Here is a 17,696-nt window from a genome sequence, read left to right on the forward strand (position 1 = left end):
AGTTCAGGGCACTCCTCGAGTCTTTAAAGGAATGGGAGGGGGAAAAGTGAGAGCGACTAGTCGCCTCTTTACACTGTCCCACTATAGCTCGTTCTACTCACACACACATGCACACGTAAACACATGGCATTCATGCCACTAACAGTTTAGTCACACGGAGCATGTCAGCACGGATAACACACCACTAACTTACAGCACATACTTTCACACAGAGGGCAGACAGATGCTCACCAAGCTATGAACGACACCCGTTTTACTCATTTCCTGTCCACCTCTATCACCAATGGGCATTGAGGATAGTGGGCACGGCTCCTGCTCACTAGGCTCTACGGTTTGGCTCCAGGTGGTTTTCTCACGTCCTCGTAATTTCAGGTCTACCCAGGGGCTATCGCCACGCAATGGGAGCCACATAGAAGACCTACAGTAGAGTCCCGGCAGCTCTGCTCCCCGGCGTGTGACTGGAGCGGCCAGGAGCAGGCCAGAAGCGGCCACGGCTGCTGCCGGGGTATCACACTAATAGGAGAGACCGAAGGCTAGGCAGAGTGGGGCTTAGGGGCAGGAGCTGAGAGGAAAAGAAGTCTTAGTCGTAGATGGGTGGAAAGCTGCCACAACCCCTGCCACCCCTTCTTACTGGGAGAGGGACTGTTTCCTGTCTCTTCAATTAGGTGCTATCTAGGCCCACGGAACACCACATCGAGATTTAGATTCTGCTGTCTTGACTCTGCTACGGTTTAGAGCTGTTGTTTCTTTGCATCCTACCTCCACCCCTCTTCTCTTCTTTTAGTCCCTGGCCATACTTGAGTTCCGAGGCAGGGCAGGGATCCCAGGTGTCCTCGGGCGTCCCTAAAATGTACTGCCCTGGACACGGGTTGATGCATGTCCGGTTCTGGCTGAGGGACGGTACTTTAGGAAAATGGAAAAAACAGCTTCGTGTTTGGCCCTCTTTCAGTTCCTCAAAGTGAGGATGACATTTCTGGTAAGCAGTGACAATTAGATTTTTAGAGCCCTGGGTTTTCAACTGCTCCCATGCAGGATTAAGAAAGATAATGTAAAATATTTAATTCTGCCTGATTAGCTAGTAAATGAGGTGATGTGCTGAGGTGGAAGTAATGCAATAGAGCTAATCTGCCCCCCCACCCCCCGGGGCATGACAGGTGCCCTGCGCCTTGTCCATCAGTCTCTCTAGCAATTACCTTGTCCTCTGTCCTTTCTTTATAGCCAGAGAACATTTTGTCGTCTCCATCTTTTCTGGCAGTAGGGTCAGCAGAGTTTGCAGATGTCTCATCCATTTATTGACATCATTCCTAAGGTTAAGAGGGCTATTTCGGAGCCTCATTGGGGTTTACTTTATTTTATGATGCCAACTTCAGAGATGTCATTTTCCCTCTGTAACTTATTATTATTATTATTATTTCTGGCCTGGCCTTTCTATGACTGCAGGCAAAATAATCTGATAGGTTTTTGAAACGGGAAAGTGGGTAATTATTTTGTTTTCAGATCATTAAAAAGGAGCATTTTTCCCTGAGCTTTATTCTTTCCCTTGGCTTATGCAATGTAGAATTTCAGGAATATGAGGAGTCCTGTGGGTCCTCCAGACCCTGGAGAACATGGGCTCACAGTGAGGTTGAGGAACTCACACACACACACACACACACACACACGTTAACTTTCTCAGAGGGAACTAGAACGCTGTCATTTTTTCAGGAGGGCCTGTTACTATATGCCCAGCATTGTATTAATCATTGGGTTGCCCCCAGAGAACTTTGAGCTAGACCCTGGGGATGGCTAGGAGTTTGCAAGGCAGGGAAGAGGACTGTTTTTTTTTTCTTCCTTAAACTACAGAGATAGTTTGGGGACACGAAGAAAAGAGGAATTACCTTTCCTTCAGCCTCTCTAGTTAGCATGTCAGGCCCCTAGTTAAAGAAGTTTAATGAAAAGATGATTTGGCTGTATTCTCTAAGGGTGGTGCACCTCTCCTCTAGGTTTGGTCATTCAGTGACAAGAATGAATGAGCATCATCTTTGCCAGACCCTGTGATATCGGGCCGGCACAATCCTGCCACACTGCTATCCACACAGTTCAGCTGCTTGCCCTATATAGGAAGATGCGGGAGTTCGATGGGAGTGGGACCTGGGTTTCCCTCCAGTGAGGTACAGTGAGGAAAGTCATATCCACTCTACTCAATGGTGAGTGATGCAAGCCCCTGGTACATGCTGCCTGGTACTCCCAAGTGATCCAAGGAAAGTGAGCAGTCAGACACATAGGGACCTACTAATGAGAAATAACACGTACCGAGTGCTTATGTGGGCCAACCACTGTTTTTAGGGCTATGCATGGGTTATTGCATTTAAGTGAGGCTGCACTGTATTGCACAAAGCAAGCAATGCCTTTGCCAGATCTGGCAGCTTCTGAAGATCGAGATAAATGAAGCAATTATAAAAGACTCTATCATGACAAGTGACAAGGCAAGTCAGTGCGGGAAGCCCAAATACCAGGAGAGATTGAAGGCCAGGCAGATTGCCACGAAATCAAGAGTCAGAGTGGTGCGGTGGAGGGTATAGGGGTGTTAAAGTAGGGTACACAGACAGACAGACAGATCTAAAATCAATTCCTGGCTCTGCCTACTTTCCAGCTGTATGACTCTGGGCAGGTTATTTACCTTTGGGGGTACTGTTTCCTCCTCTCTTAAATGGGCACGAACCCATTGCTGGGTTGTTATGAACATGTGAGATAATGCATAGCGTCCAGCCTAGTGCCGGGCACAGAATAGTGCCTGCTTTTCATTATTAGCCAGAGGGTCCTCATTGCCAAGAGTCTGTCAGAACCAGGACTTTTAGAGGTTAAAGATGCTCAGAGATCACCCATTCTAGACACATCACATCTGGGCGCACAGCCTGAGCCCCAAGCATACTGAGCTTGCCCACAGCAGCCTGCTGGGAATGGCTAAGTCAGGGTGAGAACTCAGGCCGTCACCAGCCCTTGCCCACTGGGACCGATGATTTCAGTTAAACCACACGCAAACCTCTCAGAACATTTCACCAAAAGGTGGTTTAGGCTGACCCTGTTAGTTCACGTCAGATCATTTTCTCCTGCAGAACAGCTGATGTTTCAGTATTCACTTTAGGTCACTTTGGAAACACATTTATTTGTTTTCTTGTGCATGTTAGTCTGATTGAGCCACCATAACAAAATACCACAGACTGGGTGGCTTAGACAACAGAAGTGTATTTCTCACAGTTCTGGAGGCTACAAGTCCAAGATCAAGGTGCTGGCAAAGCAGGTTTCATTCTGAGGCCCCTTCTCCAGGCCCGCAGGTGGATTAACAGGAACCTATCCGTGACAGCAGCTCAGATGGCTGCAGGCCAGACCTCAGGATGAAGGGAATACAGGAGAAGTGACCTTGGGAAGCACTGGGTAACCCATCAGCCCCAGCAGTCACCACCCTCACGAGTGCTTCCATGCAAACTTAACAGAAACTGTTTCCACTTCCTACTGGCGCAATCTCCACTTTAGAGCTGAATCTCAAGCCCTCTGTGGTCCCTTGGGGGGCATCTCTGCAGCTAGTGCCTCACCAGCAACTGTGAATACTACAGGACTCAAATATAATAGAAAGAAAGGGAAATAAAGATTAAGTAAGAGAATCCCCTATACCAGTGGTCGGCAAACTGCGGCTCACGAGCCACATGCGGCTCTTTGGCCCCTTGAGTGTGGCCACGAAGTTTCAATCGCACTGTACATGCGCGCCCGCACGTGGTATTTTGTGGGAGAGCCGCACTCAAGGGGCCGCAGTTTGCCGACCACAGCCCTATACCCCTGGTTTTTGATTACTCTCAGCTTACTTATATACTGTAAATTATGATGATTTATTACAAAGTGAGTGATTCTTGAGAAGGCAGATTTAGCCTGTGGGCAAAATTCTTAAAATCAGAGTGTGTCTGTATATTCTAGGACAGTGATGGCGAACCTATGACACGCGTGTCAGAGGTGACACACGAACTCATTTTTTTGGTTGATTTTTCTTTGTTAAATGGCATTTAAATATATAAAATAAATATAAAAAATATAAGTCTTTGTTTTACTATGGTTGCAAATATCAAAAAATTTCTATATGTGACATGGCACCAGAGTTAAGTTAGGGTTTTTCAAAATGCTGACACGCCACGCTCAAAAGGTTCGCCATCACTGTTCTAGGACATAACCATTTACATGTAGAAAAGCAATCCTATATAATAAAGGCTAATATGCAAATTGACTGAACAGCGGAATGACCAGTCGCTATGACACTCATTGACCATCAGGGGGCAGACGCTCAAAGCAGGTAGTCAGTGTGCTCCCACAGGGGGAGCGCCGCTCAGCCAGAAGCTGGACTCACGGCTGGAGAATGCAGTGGTGGTGACGGGAGCCTTTCCCGCCTCCACTGCAGTCGGACATACCCCCGAGGGCTCCTGGACTGCGAGAAGGCGCAGGCTGGGCTGAGGGCTCCCCCCGCCCCGCCCCCACTGCACAAATTTTGTGCACCGGGCCCCTAGTTTATATATAAGGAATATTACAGAACCCTATAGGCCAAGGATAATTAATGTTACAGTATATTATATCACACTAGCACAATGATCTTAAAATATTACCATGCTTAAATGTGTGTAGCTCTGACTATGAAGTGATTATTCTGTGCAACCGTGAACACAAGATGTCAAAGCTCCCACCCTTCAGGTTGGAAGGACTGGAGTGACATGACTGCCATGTCATTTTGAGGCTGAGATTCAGACAACATAGAGATGGGAAGAGACACATCTGTCATGTCTTCCAAACTGAGCTGAGGACATCTGCAGCTACTGCCACCATCTCACTCTAGTACACGGGAACATAAAAATAGAAGTGATGCATCCAACTACTAACACCGAGGCACACTGAGTACAGCAAGCAGTCCGCAGAAGCACCGAGGGAGAACGGGAAATGGCTCCTGGGACAGGCCGTCCGTCTCAAGTGGACAGGGTGCCAACCAGATGTTCCCACCGTCCATCCCATCCTGGTGGACTTATTTATTTAATGTTTTCCAGCTTTGCTGAGGTATGATTGGCAAATAAAAATTGCCTGGCCGGCATGGCTCAGTGGCTGAGTGTCTACCTATGAACCAAGAGGTTGCTGGTTAGATTTCTGGTCAGGGCACATGCCTGGGTTGCAGTCTCGACCCCAGTAGGGGGCGTGCAGGAGGCAGCAGATTCTTTCTCATCATTGATGTTTCTCTCTCTCTTTCCCTCTCCCTTTATCTCTGAAATCAATAAAAAATATTTTTTAAAAATTCTATCTATTTAGGCTGCACAACATGATTTTTAAAAAAGTATGTATGACAAGGGATTAGGAGGAGGGGAAAAGCGAAAAGGTTACAAACCGACTGAGAGCAGGTAACACCCTCCTGACAGGAAAGTGAAGGAGCCCATTTGTTCAGAAGAAAATGCCTCCCTGGGAGTTCGCACCTCACCACGTCAATTATCTCCTCTTTTCAGACTTATGAAGAGGCTGAGCAGTTGTGTGCAGCACAGGCAAGAATTTCAGTAATGAGAGTGCCGGCTGAGAGGACAAAGATAGCATAAAAACGCTGAGGGAGATGCCACACCCAGAAAATTACCCGTGGTTCCTGTGTCACCTCCACTCTATTGGGGGGACGCTGAGCACCCATTCGGGTAGGTTCAGTAGAGCCATTACATGGAAGATTCCTCAGCACAAGAGCACCCATTCTTTAGTGAGGTGCCTAGATGGATAGATGGATCATGTTGTTACTTTTTCGACCTTTGTTTTCTGAATTGAGATATCATTCATATACCATAAAAGTCACCCCTTAAAAGCACACAATTCAGTGGTTTTTAGTGTATCCACAAGATTGTGCAACTATCACCATTCCAGGACACTTTCATCACCCCAAAGAGGAACCCTGTACTCATTAGCATCACTTCCCATTATCCCCTCTCCCCAGATACTGCCAACCGTCAACCTACGTTGTTTCCGTAGATTTACCTATTCTAGATATTTCATGTAAATGGAAGCTTATATTATGTGGCCCTTTCTGATTGGCTTTGTTTACTTAGTATAGTCTTGGATGTTCATCTGTCCTATAGCACGCATCAGTGTTCCTTTCTATGGCTGAATAACATTCTATTATATGAATTGAAGGGGTTCAGAATAGGCCTCCTCAAGATGTGCCACTTTGGCAGGCATATTATTTTTTGAGCTGAAGACAATCAAGACTCTGTGTGCTCATGAGAAAATTTTACTCTTCCTTAACGAATTTAAATTTGGGGCCTTGCCCATAATAAGAGTTATTACCAAAAATAACTTTGGTATTTGGACAAGCATCTAATTACTGAACATATTGCTCTTCTTATCCTCCTGCGAATGGCCTTCCTCCCCTCTGAAGCCCCAAGGTGCCCCCTCATTTTTAGCTCGTGTGTACCTCAGAACCTCTGTCTCAGAACCTCTCATGTATGTGGGGTTCCCATACATGTGTAATTAATTTTGGTTATTTTCTCTTGTTACTCTGTCTCATGTTGATTTAATTATTAGACCAGCTAGAAGAACCTAGAAGGGTAAAAGAAATTCTCTTACTCCCCCACAGTATATTCCACAATTTGTTTATTCATTCATCTGTTGATGAAAATTTGGGTTGTTTCCAGGTTTGGGCTGTTATGAATAATGCTGCTATGAATGTTCGTGTATAAGTTCTTGTGTGGGCATATGTTTTCATTTCTCTTGGGTATATAGCTAGGAGTAGAATTGCTGGGTCATATTGCAACTAACTCTAAATTTAACTTCGTGAAGCTTTTCCAGACTGTCTTCCATAGTGGCTACACCATTTTACATTCCTACCAGCATTTGCTCGAGGGTTCCAATTTCTCCACAGACTAGTCAGCACTTGTTATTATCTATTTTTGATTATAGCCATCCCAGTGGGTATGACATGGCATCTCATTGTGTTTTGTCACTTAAAAAAAGAATCAGAGCCATCCATATGCGCAATTTAAAAAGATAGGACTTAAAGTATAAATGCTCCATCTCTCTCCACAACCATTTCCACTAGGCAAATACTTTAAATTCTTTTAGCGGTTTCTTCTGGTGTTTATCATCTATTTCTGGTAATGTGCATTATACCGCTATTTTGAAAATCAGTTTTTGATTATTATCTCTTGAATTCCAACTATGGAAGATGAGCATTTAGTTCTCTTATCTTCCCCCATGTGCACACAAACACACACTCACTTTTTCTTTCAATCTTCACAATATGATTATAATATCCATTTTTAGTTAAATCAATAATTGGAACTTATACTGTTATGACTATAAATTCATAATCATGTGGTGTACTAAGATTTGCTTAATCATACTTTTCCCCTTAGACGCCAGATGACCTAGAGGAAAAATTAAAAAAAAATTTCCTCAGTTTTCTACATAGTAATTTACGAGTTCATCCTCAAATTATGGACATATTCAAATATACGGATATTTCACTATTTCTTTCTCTCCCCTCGCCCCCTTTTTTTTTCTTTCTGGGACACATTCCTCCTAGGGCCTTCATCTGGACTGAATGGCTCTGAGCTTGCTGCACAGCTGCTTCCTGGAACTTTCCTTCACTATCCTTGACTGCACTCCTCTCCTATGTTGCACCGCCTGTTTCTAGATCCCATGTCTTTCACTCTTAGTTTTATCCTTCAGTTTACAATAGCTTATCCTCCAGTAGCTTCTTCATTCCTGTTTCTGCTTTACTGCGTCTTTTGTGTTAGACATTTTCTAATGTACCGTTTTAATTTTCTTATTTATTTTAGTTTTTTTTTGTTTTTGTTTTTAGTTCTTGTCCTAGTGATTGCATTGGTGATTCCAATTAACACCTTGACTTAAAATAATCCAGTTATAACTAAACTAGAGGCCCAATGCACAGATTCATGCACTGGTGGGGTCCCTAGGCCTGGCCTGTACCCTTTCGCAATCCGGGACCCCTTGGGAGATGTTGGACTGCTGGTTTCAGCCCGATCCCTGAAGGCCAGGCTGAGGGACCCCACCGGTGCACGAATCGTGCACTGGGTCTCTAGTATGCATATAAGATCTTTGGTTAATCTCTTCCCACCCTACTCCCTTTCCTCTGAGATTCATCAGTCTGTTCCATGTTTCCATGCCTGTGCATTGAGCATCTGTCTCCTGGTGGTCAGTGCACATCATGTGGTTGAACAGTAGGCTTTTATATATATAGACACCAACCTAATTCCAATAGCATACAGAGTTGTTTTTGGATAGTTTCACGCTACCAAGGCATGAAAGTTGTGTAATTGAGACAGAGCACGTATGTATGTGCCTGTGAAACCTCCAATTTACTATCTGGCCCTTTATAGGAAAGACTTGCTGATCCTGATCCAGTGCCCTGACCTTCCTGATCCTGTTTTCTATCTCCTGCCTCCAAGCATTAAGCAATGAACTTTACAGTCCTCTGAACTTTCCCTGTGTTTCACCTTTGAACTTTCACTGTTTCACCTTTGAACTCTCACTGTTTTACCTTTCCAAAGCCTAAAAATTAACTGGGAATGCTAAGAAACCAAATGAAAGGGCACAAAACAAAGCAAAAACTTCCTTTGTGCCCATCACTGTATTTAAGATGCTCAAAGTTGTCGTCTGTCGTGATCTATGCAATCCCATCCTTCAACAGGAAATTACTCTGAGGGTTATTACTATTGATTTGAATCTGAACATTTCCCAGGGTGGTTTCTTCGTCATTTAGTCCCAGCCCAAGCAGTGCACTTCCATACGAGTGTTCTGTGGTAGCCGGGTGGTTTTTGTCTGACCAATATCCACTTCCTATCCTCTGATAAGAGTTCTTTGATTTTCATGTGACACCAGAGGTGGGATGTGATGTTGGGCACAGTGTGGGCAGGAAGCTTCCAGGGACCCTCCCCTGAGGGGGCCTGCCTGAGCTCAAAGCCCACTGCCAGGCAAGCAGAGCTGACAGGAGAGCGAGTGCCATGACTCGGGTTAGCCTCTGCATTCTGCCATACTCTTGAACTTTCTAATTATGTGCACCAGTAAGTCCCCATTTCTGTGTAGGCCCATCTCAGCTGTGCTTCTGGTGCTGGTGAGCAGAAGGAGTCCTGACTGACACAGACTCTGAGGCTGAGTCTGAGCCACTGCTGGGAGCCTACAGAGGGCCAGAGTCTTCCTGGGACCCTCCATTTCATGCTCAGCAAGAGAGGAAGACACTGCTTCTGCTTTAGTTCAGGACCTGGGAGAGTTGTAGTCTACTGCAGGATCAATTTCAGAACTAATAAGAAACCTTCCCTGTCCATCTTGACAAAACAGAAAAAAAGCTAATGGATTCACAAATGATTAAACAGGAAGAGAATGACAGTGCCACGTACAGTCTGTCAAATACCCGATGGAGCACATTTTGAAAGACAGTGACAATGTAATTTCATGTTATAAAGGCATGCCTTGCACTGACTAGTTTTCAAAGCATGTTCGTATCTAAAACTCCATCAGATCCTCTTAGGCTTCTTTTTAAATAAATGGCCCATATTTTAAAGTCTTTTTAAAGTATAAAAACCAAAACATGTTTTGTGAATAATTACACAGCAGTTTCTTATAAATAAAAATTCTGACCTTTTTCTTCTTCCTCTCGTTTCATGTACCTGACATGTGCTTACTTTTCTAGTCAGCCCTTCTGAATTCTAGGCCATAAAGAGATCCTTTAGCAGAACCCTGAGCCTTTTTTCCAACTTGTTTCTTTTCATCCCTGCCCTGTAGTTAGCTAGCTGTGACCTGTCCACTTACCCCGCCTGTCCTTACCACAGCGCCTTGCACACAAAGTGTAGTGGAGTCCCCACAGGCCTAGTGTTGAACCCCCAGCTCTGTTACTTCTCAGCATTATGATCCTGAGCACATTTTTAAATCTGTAAAACGAGGAGCATGGCCATACCTAACTCCTATAATTCTTGCAAAGATTAAATGAGATGTATGCAAGAGAGACACAGAAGCATGCGGTACGTGATAGCTGTGACTACTTGTTTGGCTGAAGGAATGAGCTCTGCTGGCCAGTGCTCCTTGCTGTCTCGTTCCACATAAAGCTTGTAAGACCCGGTGATTCATTGTCTAAAATCTAAGCCCCTGATGGCACAGACTGTCATGTTCATCATTATAGCCCTGGTGCCTAATTGTACTGGCATATAATAGATATTCAATAAATACTTATTGAAAACATAAACGAATATAGGTAATACAGGTATAACTTTACTGATATTCCAATTTTATGGATGAGAAAACGGAGGCTCAGAGAGCTTAAGTGACTTGTCGAAAGTTCTATAGTTGGTTAGAAAGGGATTAGGATATGGTTCTCCTGCCTGGTTGTTTTTCTTTTCTACCATATCACCTCCTGGAGCCGTTACCTTATGATACAGAAAGTGCAGTGCAGCACGTTAGTGACTAAATGTGTTCTCGAGGCCAAAAACGATTCTGAAACGTAGAACCTACCGTGGTATCCACAGCCTTGACTTTCTCCGTGGGAATGTACTTTGGAACAGGCTCTGCCTGAGACAGCAGCACACACCCTGCAGCGCCCAAGGTGATGATCACCACACGGCAGCCCCTTTCCAGGAGCACCAGCGCGGCCTTCCCCGCGTCCGCGGGGCTGCTGACCGCCAGGCTGGTGAGAATCTCCGCCTGGAATACACGCAGTGAAAGGCGACAGTGGTGAGAAAAGTAGACTGGGCCCACTTCCACATGAGATTTGTTTTTCTAGAATCTGTCTCCCTTATTTTGCATAACAACCACTGCAGTGGAGAACTTTGATAGACTCTGGCTCAGAAAAATAAATATAGCAAAATGTGAAACAACTGTTTAGGACAGTGATGGCGAACCTATGACACGCGTGTCAGAGGTGACACGGGAACTCATTTTTTTGGTTGATTTTTGTTAAATGGCATTTAAATATATAAAATAAATATAAAAAATATGTCTTTGTTTTACTATGGTTGCAAATATCAAAAAATTTCTATGTGTGACACAGCACCAGAGTTAAGTTAGGGTTTTTCAAAATGCTGACACGTTAAGCTCAAAAGGTTCGCCATCACTGTTCTAGGACCTAAACTTTAGGTGAAGAGTATATGAGTATTCACTGTATCAAAGCTCGCTCAGCTTTTCTGTGTGTATGTACAGTAATTTTCATAATAAAGAGGTAGGGGCACAAAGAATCCTACAAAACAAAGAAAGGAAAGGGGGAGGGAGGAGAGGAGAAAGGAAGGGGCCAGTGCCAATGATTTTGATGATATAAATCATACCTGCAAATTTCACACGTAAGGACGTGATTCCTCTAGGCCTCTCTTAGGCCCTATGCCTTTCTCATCTGACTAGTTACAGCCTTCCATGCTTACGCACCACCCATTTCTTTGTTTTTGCTGGAGAAGATGGAGGCAGAGTAGGAGAGGCACTGCTATGCAGCACAAAAAGCAGCGCCATGACATTCAGGTCTCCGCTGCTTTCTAGCTCTGACCTTTCCCAGTCATGCACAACTTACAAAAGGAGGGGTTTTATAAACCGATCAGTACTTCTCTCTGGATATAAAAAGGTCCCTGGCCACAGTCGGTGTGAAGGGCTCAGCCCTGTTTCCTCACCGTCCAGGCACCCTTCCAGCATCTCTAAATAGGTGGTCAAAAAATCACTGGATTATATGATGCTTTTTGACTCAAACAGTTTGTAACCAAATCCTGTCTTTCTGTCTTACACTTTAACCAGGCACTGCCTCTTCCTCAGGACGGCTCTGTCCCTTCCGGTGCTTGCTCTAGTTATGCCCAGATTAACCCTTTTTGTTGCCTGTCAATCACCCCACAGTGTCTGTCCATTCTGGGCTCATTTTCCTAGCAGCACAGGCTTCATTAACGTGAACATGTCCTCCCTTACCATCTTTTTTCAATAGGCCCTTTCAGTCTGACTCGGTTATGCTTGGAGGCCACTTTCTTTTTTGTTTTTATAAGGTTTTCATGGATCTTCACTTCTCCCTCTCTCCCTCTCCCTCCAACCGCCCCCCCCCACCCCCCATCTTGAAACCCAGCTTCTATATTGTGAGGAAGCCCAGGCCACAGGGAGAAGCCATGTGTGCGTGTTCTGGCCAGGAGCCAGCATCAGACTACAAGCGTGTGAGTGAAGGAGGCTTCAGATGATTCCAGCTCTCAGCTCTGAGTCTTCCAGGCCCCATACATTGTGGAGGAGAGACAAGCCGTGCTGTGCCCTGTGCCAGTTCCTGATGCACAGAGTCCGTGAGGGACAATAAATAATTACTGTTGTTGTAAACTACTAAATTTTGGGATAATTTATTCTGCAGCAATAGATAACTATACACATAGAGATAGCCATTGGGGATACAACAGTGAATAAGACAGGTATTCCTGTCCTCACAGGACTAATAATTTAATAGAGAAGACATAAGTGTCTAGTAATTCGAGCTGTGATTAGTGTTTGAAGAACACAGGGCTCTGTAAGTATCTAGCAGGGAACTCGAAGGCAGTTTGGCAGTTGAGGGTAATGTAACCTCTTATTGTGCAATGGCCACTATCTCCCACAATTCCTTTTACCTAGTACAACGCCTGGCTGGGGTGGTTGCTCAAAAATATTGCGTAGTATATTGTGGTTGTTAAAATTAGTCTCCTGTGGCAGTCTTCTTTCTTGTTTACTTTATATTCTAAGAATTAACAAAAAGGCAAATCCTAGAAACCGTCATTCAGCCTTCAAACCAAATGGAAAATTACAGTATAGTTTATTAGTTACTAACTTTGTCTCTCTGCATGTTGCCTTGCATGATATGTCCTGCCTCCCAATGGTGGTTGAGAGCTCTAGTCTAAAACTATTTAGCTATAAAAGGTAGAAATATTAAAATTACCTTCCTAAAATGCTTTAGATTGAGTGGCATAATGTGAATGCATTGATAGATGTTTATTGCAGAACTACACGTTACGGCCCTCAGCTGTACTGAGAGGATGCTCCCCTAATGGAGTGAGTGGCCCCAGGGTCTTCCCATGGCATCGATGGAAAGCCTGTCTGCCCACAGTGCAGTCACAGGATCTTCAGTAGAATGCAGCAAACACACCAGGGGTTAACTATTGTTAGGGTTGTTAGATGCCAGTTAAATTCGAATTCCAGAGAAACAACAAATAATTTTAAAGTGTAAGTACATTTCGTATATTGTTGCTTCTCTGAAATTCAAACTTAACTGGGCATCCTATATTTTTATCTGCTGAATCAGGCAACTCTAATACAAATTAGTCCGTAGAATATGGAATAATTAAAAAGGAAAACGGCAGGAAGGGCACTAAGGTCAACTGAGGTTTGATCAGTGTCAGGTTATGGTGATGACTCAGGGAGCCCCCCTCCCCCGCATCCCACAGGACTCACTAATTTCCTTTCTCCACACCCATCAACTGAAAAGGCTGTTTTCACGGGGCCCAATTCACATGCAATCACATTGATGTGGTTAGTCCTGCTTCTTTGCTTCATTCACTAGCATGGAAGTCTTTGGTTTCCCCTGGAATGCGCAGAACCGTCTAGCCTTACCTCAGTTTCATTGCAGCAGAACACATCTGAGAGGGTGTAGAACCGGGGGTCCAGGTCAGCAGTGGCGGGAGCTGGGTTGAACAATGTTTTCACTACAAAGGAAAGGAAGAGGGTTTCAGTGGTTATCATTTTAATGTGCTGCATGTACAGATACTCTATAAGGGAAATCCCCAACTAAAACCATTTCCTCATTAGATGAAAAATCAACTTAGTTATAAGGAACCTCAATCCCCATGATAGCCTAGTACATACTCCTTATTTCCATTTGCTCTACTATTTTAAAAAAATTGTTTTTTTAAAATATATTTTTTATTGTTGGTAATATTATAGATATCTCCCATTTCCCCCCCTTACCCCCTCCCTTCCAACACCTACCCCTTCTCCCTTCCCCCGCTAGGTCTTCACTACCCTATTGTCCGTGTCCATGGGCTCTGCATGTACGTATATAAGTTCTTTGGTTTATCTCTTTTGCTCTATTTTTCACTTTACAACACTTCGGCATCAAGGGTAAACATCAATGTTTACAACCAAGGTGATTACAAAGTTATGGCAAAGGGCAACAGGAGGAGTAGAGAAGATTTGAAATGTGGCATGAAAGGACATGTACGTGAACATTCAGGCTGGTGAACATTTTTGTGGGTTCCCTTAAACACTCAGTTGCAAGTCTAGTTCATAAATCCATTTTCCAGGAAAGAAAAAAAGACATGATAGAAAAGAAACAATGAAAAGCTAGGAATTTTCCTGGTGAGACTAGTAAGTAGAAGTTTATGTACATATGTATATTTTGAACACCTACTAGTATGTATGTCTTCCAAATATATCAGAATTATTCATGCGAACATACACACTTACACAAAAGCTTACATTCCTGTGAGCAATCTGAGAACCAAGGAAACTGGGGAAGGAGAAATTCAATCAGAGGCTGGGAGGAGCTCGGGCCAGGAGACTGCAGGAGGAGGATGCATGGGAATGGCACAGCTCTGACATTTCCCAGAGGAGGAAAGCGAGGCTCAGAGAGATGAGGTCACAGCCTAAGGTCATCACTGGGCCCTGGGTAAACTGGATCCCTACCAGGGGTCCTCCAGCTTTATGTCCAGGGTTTGATCATCTCTAAAATAGTTGCCTCTCTAGGCCAGGACTGTCCATAGCAACACGGCCCCCAATTACAATTCTTTCTTCCTTCCTTCCTTTTTTCTTTCTTCCTTCCTTCCTTTCTTTCTTCTCTCTCTCTCTCTCTCTCTCTCTCTCCCTCCCTCCCTCCCTCCCTTCCTTCCTTCCTTCCTTTCCATTTATTTTTATTGTTGAAAGTATTACAGATGCTTCTCTTTCCCCCCCATTGACACCCTCTACCCCGCTCCTACCTCATTTTAAAACAGCATTTGGTGTGGAACTTTGTAAATATTATTTGAAAGTCTTTAGAAATTACACCCAAAGGAAGCTCCCCCGTTGCCAAATACTCTGTCCACCAGATGACCTGGCCAGATTGGTTGGCCTTCTTTCCTCTACCCACATCCACTGACTTATGGGTTTAGTAAGCCCAATTTACCATGGACCCATACAACAAAACCCTCCGAGACTCCTCCAGAGCAATGGTTCAAACACTTGGCTGCACGTCAGCATCACTAGGAGAGCTTAATAAATGCATGACTTCTGGGCTCCATCTCCAAGCCACTGAATCAGAATCTTTTGGGGTAGGGTCAGGGGATGTGCACATGGACCAGTTCTCCAAGTGGCTCTTCGGTAGCTATCTTGGCACCAACCCATTCCCCATTCTTGGGGAGATGCTTATCAGCACGTGGCTAAAGGAGACCGTCAGCTGCTTCTGCGTGGTGAGCCTGGAGTCTGCTTCTACACCTTCCTTGGTCTTAACATTTTGGTTCAGTCCGCGGACCTTGTCCAGTGCCTTCAGGATAATGCTATTCCCACACTTTCATTATTTTAGAATGTCCACCCATGGGGAATTCTATGGCATATTTTTGGCTGCTCAGGGTTATTGTGTAGCTTAAATTAGAAATGGATATAAAAGTCCTGTGTAAACTGTGAAGTGTGCAAATGTAAGGGATTATTACTGTTATTATATTGTCCTTTACACACAGCCCGACACCCCCGCCTGTCCACCCATCTCTTCTGCCTTCTGTTGGAGTTTTAGCCTGGCAACAGTCTCTCTCATTGGTTTTCCTGCTTTTGCGAGGTTTTAGCAATGCCAATTATGCATAAAGACCCTCATTGCCCAGCGTTCTAACACACCCATTTACTTTTTCGGTTTTCAGAACAAATATATTGTTCCCTATTTTCCTTAAGCATTACGTTGAGCCACCATTACTCACCTACATGATTCTCAAATCTGCACACAGCAGCATTTGAGCACAGGTTAGAGCAAACTACCAATACGGAACAACAGGGGAAAGCCATTCTTATAAAAGTTCCATTTTATCTCAAAAGATCCCTGATGAAATACTCTGCTGCTATTAAAAAGAATGAAGCAGGCCTCTGATTTGTCACAGAAAGATTTCTATAATTTATAAGTGAAGAAGGCAGTTTTGTAATAAAATCCAGAGTATATGACACCCGTCTTTATTTTTAACAAAACAAATAAAATATAACTATATGTGTATTTATATTCATACACTTACACAGATGAGAAAAAAGTCTTGAGAGATTAATCATTAAACTAATACATGATTGATTACAAAAGACTAATGGGAAAAAAATCTGACCAGATTACCCGCTGTACACCATGCAAAGACATCATTTTTAAAACATAAAATATCTTATATCAAAAATAGGGACACTGTGAATGAAATGCTATCATGTCTGGGTTTGGCTTCAAAATAATCCAAGGTTGCAGTGGGGGTGCAGAGTTAGGGTATAGATGAAACAAGATTGGCCAAGTGCTGATAACTGTTGAAGCTAAATGATACTATATGTAGATTTACCATACTATTCTCTATATGTTCGTATATATTTAAAATTTTCCACAAAACAAATTAAAAAAAATTACATTGGCTTTTTAAAAAATTTCTTTATTGATTAAGGTATTACATATGTGTCCTTATTCCCCCCTAATACCCCCCCCCCATAAATTGGCTTTTAAGCAATAATTACTGGAGTAAGGAATTCTATGATTTAATTTGACCATAAATATTGTATAAAAATTAATCCAATCTTATTTGGTTGTGTTTTACTAAGGGAAAACATTCTTACCAATAATAACTGACTGTATAGGCTTAGAGTCTGCTAGTAGCTAAATTGAGGGAAAAAGTGAAAATGCCATAAAGAAAGGCCTCTCTTTGGCCCATGCTGCCATAAATAAGCATAAATGCTTCACCATGATGAAAAAGAAGAAGATATATTTAATCAAAGAAGAATGCAAGTTTATAAGAGACAAGATGGAAAAACCCCTGATGTCACCCTGGAACCATGAGAAACGGAGAACACAGGATGTACGATGGAGAAGCAGGGCTGAGAGGTGACTGGGAGCACACAGCAGTAATTATTACTCATTACAACGTCAGACGGACTAAAACCCCGGTTGTCCTAACAGCATGTCCGTGGCCGGCACAGAACGTCAGTGAGGCGCTGGGGAGGCCTAGGGAGGAAGCTGTTTGGGGCCAAGACAGGAACATGAGGCAGAAGGTCTTCATGGTGTTGCCATGGAGGGTGGCGGCTGGGCAGTTAAGGAGGCCCTCGTCACTAGCTCAGAGAAAGAGAGGACGACAGTCACCCTACGCAGAGAAACCGTGGGGGTTTGGAGTACCCCAAACCCTGGCTTGACAGCCTCTCACTCGAGGAGCACTTTCCAGTCACTTGAGCAGTGAACCCTCACAGCTTGGGCCACGTGCTAGACTGCGTTATTGTGAAAGTCCAGGTAGCCAGCCAAGAAGTTTTGTTTGCCGAATGGAAAAGGACTAAAGTGGCATTAAAAGATATTTTGTTCCCTACCTAGAATTTAATCTTGGCAATTTTACAATCTCAATTATTTATAATTGTTCCTGTAATGTTTCATTTGCTTTGAAATGGATATAAAGACCAGAACTAACATGCACAATTTCATCACAAGCAGCTGCAGCACCAGCTCTGGTCTGGGGCCACCTCACAGCATGGTGACCTAGAAGGAGGGGGCT

General features: G+C 43.8%; 1 protein-coding gene across 2 annotated transcripts in view; it reads right to left on the bottom strand.

Annotated features, from left to right (window-relative positions):
• Positions 1-17,696, bottom strand: part of RBKS (ribokinase) — a 70,643-nt gene that overhangs the window by 15,824 nt on the left and 37,123 nt on the right. The window contains exons 6-8 of one of the 2 annotated variants that reach the window (XM_070428916.1): positions 13,573-13,664; positions 10,501-10,689; positions 6,599-7,400 (exon numbers count right to left, since the gene is read on the bottom strand). In XM_070428916.1, coding sequence (XP_070285017.1) covers positions 7,371-7,400; positions 10,501-10,689; positions 13,573-13,664 — 311 coding nt within the window. In that variant the 3' untranslated portion in view covers positions 6,599-7,370. Of the gene's footprint in view, positions 1-6,598; positions 7,401-10,500; positions 10,690-13,572; positions 13,665-17,696 lie in introns of those variants that run through there. The other variant, XM_070428915.1, reaches the window with a different exon arrangement.

This window comes from Myotis yumanensis, unplaced genomic scaffold, assembly GCF_028538775.1.
Source record: "Myotis yumanensis isolate MYYU_CA2020_CCGP unplaced genomic scaffold, mMyoYum1.0.hap1 SCAF_11, whole genome shotgun sequence".
NCBI classification, from domain to species: Eukaryota; Metazoa; Chordata; class Mammalia; order Chiroptera; family Vespertilionidae; genus Myotis; species Myotis yumanensis.